The sequence below is a fragment of the Embiotoca jacksoni genome, unplaced genomic scaffold, assembly GCF_022577435.1.
Source record: "Embiotoca jacksoni isolate LCO1_2020_lvr unplaced genomic scaffold, fEmbJac1.0.p SCAF_7, whole genome shotgun sequence".
Lineage (NCBI taxonomy): Eukaryota > Metazoa > Chordata > Actinopteri > Embiotocidae > Embiotoca > Embiotoca jacksoni.
Window position 1 is genome coordinate 14,825,835 of NW_027185425.1, and position 7,201 is coordinate 14,833,035.

Here is a 7,201-nt window from a genome sequence, read left to right on the forward strand (position 1 = left end):
AGCTGCTAAATCATGCTGAGGAGACTTTCTGCATCTATAATGTCCATTGTCTCCGACACAGACCAGAGAGAGCGCTGATGAGAAAGGCAGGAGTCAACAAAGGAAATACCCAGTGTGTGTGTGTGTGTGTGTGTGTGTGTGTGTGTGTGTGTGTGTGTGTGTGTGTGTGTGTGAGTGTGAGTGTGTGAGAGCGAGAGCGAGAGAGAGAGAGAGAGAGAGAGAGAGAGAGAAAAGGGAAAAGAGAACCCAGGAGGTATAAACTCAAATTACAGGAATTCCTCTGGCCTTGTATCAGCGTCAGCGTTGGGTTTGGTTTCCTTACACACATTCTCAGCTAGTGGGGGAGAGAGAGAGAGGTGGGGGGTGGGGGGGCGTAAAGCTGGGGGAGCACAGAGACAAGCAAATGTGTTTTAAGTGATAGTCTTTCTCTCTACATAATAGAGCCGTAAAGTTTTACAACTTCAAGGAGAATTGTGAAAATGTGTGACAAACTACAATAACATTCCTCGCCCGGCTCCCAGATACGAGCGAACATCTCGCCGTCTCCCTCGCGTGACTGACGGACACGAACGCGTCCCCGAGGACATACAAGAGCGCTGGTAGGCCGTCAAACAGATTAGTTCAACTTCACCTCATCCTTACAGCACGACGCGTTTTAGGCCCTCATTGCTCGGCAACCAATTCCCGTGCCCGACTCGGGCTGCTCCAGTAACCCCACCCCATCCCACCCCGCCCCGCCCCGCCCCGCCACTATATAAAGCCTATCCGCGAGTGTGTTGCCGAGAAGCCACGCACGTGTACAGCCACGGTGGCAACAATTTAATCTAAAGCCCAGAGTGACATTTTGCAGGATTATCATATCATTATCTGCCTCTTGATGGGGCGCCGTACGTTTTGGTGTGTCGGGAGGGTGACATCACAGCGAGCAGGGGGCGCTCCTTTGATGTAATCCAATTTTCCATGTCCACTTCGCACACAGCGGGGTGCACCCTCTGACGGCCTGCGCTCCAGATGAGTAACAACTGACGTCTGCGCTGCTTAAGGGGGCAAACGTATGCACTCGTGTGTACACATACCCTACATGTTCTTATCAGCATGCAGCCGGCTCCCTTTGCTGCTTCAGGACTTTTATCTTCCACCTCGAACTCTTCATTTCTCCGGCAGGTTCAGTTGGGAATCAGCGAGGTTCTCCAATTTCTTTGGCCTTCAATTGAATTAACAATACATTGAATCCAATATAGCCGATGTACATGCGTGCAGAGCGTTGGGAGAAAACTCGAGCCAAAGCAAATACACGTGATATTCATTCCACAGTCTCCATGAAGAAAAAACAACAACCGACCCGCTCTGTTACAGTTGATGAAGTTAAACATGAAGTGAGGGTTTGTGCATGTCGCTCTCTTTCCTGTAAAACTATCTCCATCGCTCCTTTTTCCTACAAGATTTCCTGAGTTTAAATGTGAGTTGGGAAAAAAAAAAAAAAAAAACGAATCGTGCACTAAATATACGTATAGACAGACTTCCTATTTAAAGTTGACAGCTGCCAATATCACCAGCAAAAATAACAACTGTCGTTTCTATCAGCTGTGGCCCATTAACACGAGGACTTTACACTGGCTACAGATGTTCATATTGTATTTCTAAGATATTTATTTCTGTCTACTCTGCCTTTACATCTTTGACTGTTTATCCATCCTGGTAAAAGAATTCCTTCTCTGTTGCTCTTCCTCAAACCATATTTTGGTCTTTTTTTTCTCAACCAAACCTCAGCTACTAAAGACAAAGAGTCACATCACACACTGTAGAGACATTAAAGAAATGCCTGCAAATGTGGCTATTCAACTTATATAACTGCTGTATCAATTACATTGGCGGAGGAAACAGTAGAGTCCAAATGATGAACAACTAATGGATGAGACACATTTCATGAAAATATTTTAAATCCAACTGTAATTTCTTGGCAGGCTTACTTGACACTGCAGATTGGTCAAACCACAGCTCCTGGAAAACCTCTGCCCCCCCCCCCCCCCCCCCCCCCCCCAACACACTTCTCTCTCAGTGGGACGAGGACCCCCGACACACCGAGCTAACCTCCGACAACTAACCCAGATAAAAGCAGACGCAGCGCCTCGTGTCGGCTGTAAAGGATTCCCCTTGAGCACACGGAAAAGGCTGCAGCTGATGGCCAGCTGACTGCCAGACTTGCACGAACATCGCGGGGTTGCGTGACAGGAAATAACAAGTCAGCGGTCCAAATTCCTGAGGCGGGACAACATTAACGGAGAGTAGGACAAAACAAGCCCGAAAAGTGGTTTCCACGACTGCGAATCTGATAAAAAACAAAACAAAACAAAAACAGCCCGTATACAGATAACCAAGTGCAGCAAAGGGTTTTTGTTCTCTCCGGTAACCAGCTCGCATAAAATCAGATGACAGAAATATCTGGTTGGATAACGGTATTCAAAATAATAACAAAGTCCTTTTAGTCCTATTCAAAGGACTGTTTGGGACGATGTCTATATATACACATACATTATATACAAGTCACCACTTCCTCCCGTAGCCAAAATATTGCTGCGGTGATGTCATTTGCAGCTGGAGTGTGACTGGGGGTTGGAGAGATGGTATCCAGGTCTCGCCTCTGGGCAACATACATTACATTACATTACATTTAGCTGACGCTTTTATCCAAAGCGACTTACAATAAACATACACATTCAGTGTCTTGCCGCCGCAGTCTTGACTGTCTTTGACACTTGTATTCGACTTATTAAACCATTAGTAACCGCAAGCTGTCTTGCTGCCAAACCACCTCGACGACTTTTTCCCGTTAGGTTGGTATTGAAGGGCGAGCACCTCGATACCAGGTCTCCACCCCACCGTCTCCGCTTCCAAACGCTGTTATCAGCGCAACGTGGCGGCACCCATTTCTGAGATATTTGGGTGTCACTTTCAGGGAGCTGTCATGTTGTCTTTCTCATCTATGTTTGACACAATTAAAACAAAAGCAGCACCAACGCAAACTTGAGAAACGACCCGGTGGGCTCTAAAAAAAAAAAAAAAAGACTAAGAAAAGGCAACGTCAATAAACAGGATTAAAACGCACACAAAAAAAACTTGACAGGGAGGATTTCCACTTGACATGTCATTACCAAATTAGAAAATCCTAAAATGAGCAAACAGGCCAAACTGGTCTTTCCAACAGAGTGACTGGGCTTATGAGGAATCTTAATATACGATGAACAATGGCTCTGCTTTCTCGGTGCTCGTAGGTAAAGAAAGACTCGGCTTCTCCTGTGTCATTCCCTCCCCCCGGGCTGAAACACGGTGAGTGAGTGAGTGAGTGAGTGAGTGAGTGAGTGAGTGGGAAATGAAGCCCTTACTGGAAAACTGAACCCACCTATTTACTGGCAGTGAACAAGGGGGAGAGCGTTTGTGGGTTGGGGGGGGGGGGTCACAAAAAAAACAAATTGGATATCTTAACCGGGCTCTGGGACACGTTGCTTAATTAATATTTTGTAAACTGCAGACGCAATTGCTTATTGATGTTTTGCTGCAATTTGATGAACATTTAGCACATTTCAACACCAAGTAACGGTGAACTCCACTTATACCAATAAACAAACATCTGTCTGATGGAATAAAAGCACAGCAGGCAAAACAATAACACCAAAAAAAACAATCACATTTTTCATCAAGTTGGAGCCTCTCGGGTTCCCGGTGTCGTACCTCCGAGCACACACTGAGTCTTTAAGTCACGGTGGGCAGTGCCAGTAGGTTTTGCGAGGTCCTGTTAACAATGAACGGCATCCCGCTGCTTTCTGCAGCGTTTAACTGCTGGGACAGGCTGTAAGGCTGCACATGCTACTGTAACTTAAAAAGATTAATGTGTGACCCATGTCTGTCATTGGTTATGTGGAAAAGTTAACACCGCTTTAACTTTTGCAACAGATTTATTGCACCGAATAACTAACTGACTAGAACGCACAACATTCGTTGAGCACACACGCCCGACCTTTTTGGATGAACTACTTGTAAAAAAAACAAAAAAAACAAAGAAAAATGATTGTTGTTGTTTTTTTGAGGTGCTCTTGTGTTGTAAAAGTGTATCCTCCAGCAGCGGGAAGAACTTAATTCAGCTCACCAGAAACCAGAAGTGGTGCCGGAAAAAAAAAAAGACATTCCAAGACCTCCTAGAGAAGCTATTTGTTATTCTTCCTGAACCATCTGACTAAACCCAAGAAAAAGCTGGTTTCCTGTTTTACAGGCCTTTGTAGTTTACTTTTCCCAGATCACGTGGCACAAAAAAAAAAAATCTCTGAAATTCCAACTTGTCTTTCCCATTATCAGAATAAAAGTAGATCTCCACAATATGTCCGAGCGTAGGACTTCCAACAGCCATAGAAACATGTGTGCAGTTACTACAGGGGCCTCTCTGCCCTCGAATGGATGGTGTGGTACAGATTAACCAGACTGCACGAGTCTGTGCCTATAAGTGTGTGTGCATGCAGGGTGTGCGTGTCTGTGTGTGTGTGTGTGTGTGTGTGTGTGTGTGTGTGAGAGAAAATCCAGCTCAACACACGTTCCTCTCCAGGGAACTAGGTGAAGAGCCACTCAGCTCCCTTTGAACCTAAGGCCATATGGCCCCCAGTATGTTTCTATACAATGCACATAACGCTATTACACTATAGGAGCGTGGGGGAATGTGTGTTTCAGACCGAAGCAGCAGGTTTAGCTGGTAGGCTCCGAAAATAAGAGTATTTGTGAGCGCACGCAAGCGTTTCTCGTTCATTTCAACAATTTGTGGGTTATGCGAGTGATCATTTGTTTTCCATGGTGAGGTGGTTTGAGTTTACTTCCGTGATCTACTCACCTCGCTGTCATGGTGCTGGCAGAGGCTCATGCGGTCCTGGAACAGGGACAGCAAGGCGAAGTTGTTCTGCAGGGACTGGGCGAGGGACACGGACACCCCCGGCTGGCCCGCGTTGCTGTTAGTGTTGACCCGGCTGAGGTGGAGGTTCTCGCCCGGGCGCTCGATGAAGTGGTCCTTGGTGAGCCGCACCCGCTGGTGTGCCCGCACACAGTTGTCACAGAGGTACTCCTGGCAGTCGAGGCAGTGGGACGTGGCCGGGTTCTCCTCGTCACAGGAGCTGCACTGAGGCTCTCTCAGGTGGTGCTTGTGCAACAGGCTTCCGCGGGGGTGACGGAAGCCGGAGGAGCCTCCACCCAAACGTCCCCTGTGGTTGTGGTGGTGGTGGTGGTGGTGGTGGTGGTGGCCATTCTTGTTCTGGATCTGCTCCTCTGAGCTCCCCACCACATCCAGCAGGTTGCTGAAGAGGAAGTTAGAGGAAGGCAGGGAGTCCACCCCGGCCTCAGAGATGGACACCTTCTGGTCGCAGGTGGGGCACCGCAGCTTCAGCGGGTCCCCGGGACTGCGGTGCCCCTCTAGGCACTGCCTGCAGAAGGCGTGCAGGCAGGGCAGGACGTGGAGCCTCTTGGTGGTCTGGCTGGAGGAGGATGAGGTATGCGAGGAAGAGGATGAGGTAGAGGAGCTGGAGGAAATTGGAGCAGAGGAGCCGCACAACTCCTTGCAGAGCGGGCAAGTCTGCAGGTCCGAGTCTGGAAACGAAGCCATCTGCAGCCTTACTCAGTTTACAAAAACACGCACAGCGACACGTTTGAGGTATTCATTTGGGGACACATGGGCCCGCTGTGTTCCTATAGCCTGTAATGTAGTGTTTGAGGTAGATTCATGAGGTGTTAGAAGTCAGTTCAACAGTGCTTCGATTTTTTTTTCTTCTCTGTGTTATATAGTCCTGGTCGGATGCGAAACAAGGAGGTAGACAGTTTTTCAAAACAGTTTCTCAAAGATAGTTTCTGCGATAACAAAAATAGCAATATTCGTTAAGATCAGCTCAGTAAGGCGTTTTGGGGAAACCATGCGCGTCCTTCTTCCAGATGAAACCATCAAGATGACAATGGACGTTGTTGGTGCTGACGGTGTTTCGTTGAAACTCATAAAATAAAGCCGAAACTGGAGCGACACTGGGTCGGCGTCGAAGTACTCGGGGCTCCGTCTCTCCTCCCCCACCGACTCGGCAACATGACCACAGGGCTTCGTGCTTCAAAGCAGCTCTCAAGACGAGCCCCGCACAATTTATATACTTTTCCTTAATTTTATTTTATGCTCTCCGGGTCGGATCCGTGTGGTTCTTGTGGTTCCTCCTCTGGTCCACCATGAGGTTCTGTTCGGGCGGCGTCGGGCGCAGCCAACGGTCGTTTGGTAGTCGCAGCGCGAGCCTCGGACCGAGAGACCGTAAATTATTCATCAAAGCAGCGCGCTCATCGTGTGCTTTGAGTCACGGAGGGATCAGACGCAACCACCGGGAGGCCAGATGAAGACAAACCAGCAGACAGGGACGTCTGTCCTCAGCCCGTGCGCGTGAGGCCGCTTCCAGCGCTCCTTCCCCGTTCAGCCTGTCGGTCGGTCTCCTCTCTGGGAGGCTTGTCTCCGTGGAGGAATGCTCAGGGCTGGAGGAGGGACAAAAAAAAAAAAAGGGGAAAAAAAAGGTGTCCTACAAGCGGGAAAAACTCGGTCCGACGTGTCTTCCTCGGCGGTTTGTTGTCGCCGTTGTTTACGCGAATTTTGAATCACATGAACATATCGTGCGCGTTCTCTCGGGCGCGTGTCGCTCGGGCTGCATCTCCTCGAGCTGCTCGGATCCGACTGAGAAAAAATGGACCCACTTCCGCTCTCGAGGAGGAGAGAGGGGTGTGCGCCGGACGCTCGTGCCCGACGGTCAGGGGAGTGTGGTCACGTGCGCGTGGTGCGCGCGCGCGATACAATCTACAGTCCAAACAAGCCTCGCTGTTTTAACGTTTGCATGGGAAAAGCTAAAGGAAATGAAATGGGATAAAAAAAAACAACCAAGACTCGTTTATTTTATTGCATTTTCGGTTCCTCGGGGATACAGAGGCCATTAAATGAATTATGATTGATGGTCATACAGGTTTACTGAACCCCAGCCAACCAGGAGATGGACTGGTGGAGTTCAGACGAGCTAATGGCTACTGAAATTACAGGCGAGCTTCAGGAACGTTTGGGCCTCGGAATATTTACTTCATTGTTGTGGTCTGAAAGCTTTAGACAAACTTACACCAAGATCAAGTTTAATTGTATTTAAGGTGATTAAAAAAAAAA

General features: G+C 48.3%; 1 protein-coding gene across 1 annotated transcript in view; it reads right to left on the bottom strand.

Moving 5' to 3' along the window:
• The window catches only part of trim71 (tripartite motif containing 71, E3 ubiquitin protein ligase), a 32,625-nt gene extending 25,916 nt beyond the window's left edge, over positions 1-6,709 (bottom strand). The window contains exon 1 of the mRNA XM_069176284.1: positions 4,874-6,709. Within this exon, the coding sequence (XP_069032385.1) occupies positions 4,874-5,635 (762 nt within the window). The 5' untranslated portion in view covers positions 5,636-6,709. The remainder of the gene's footprint in view (positions 1-4,873) is intronic.
• Positions 6,710-7,201: the final 492 nt, after the last annotated feature.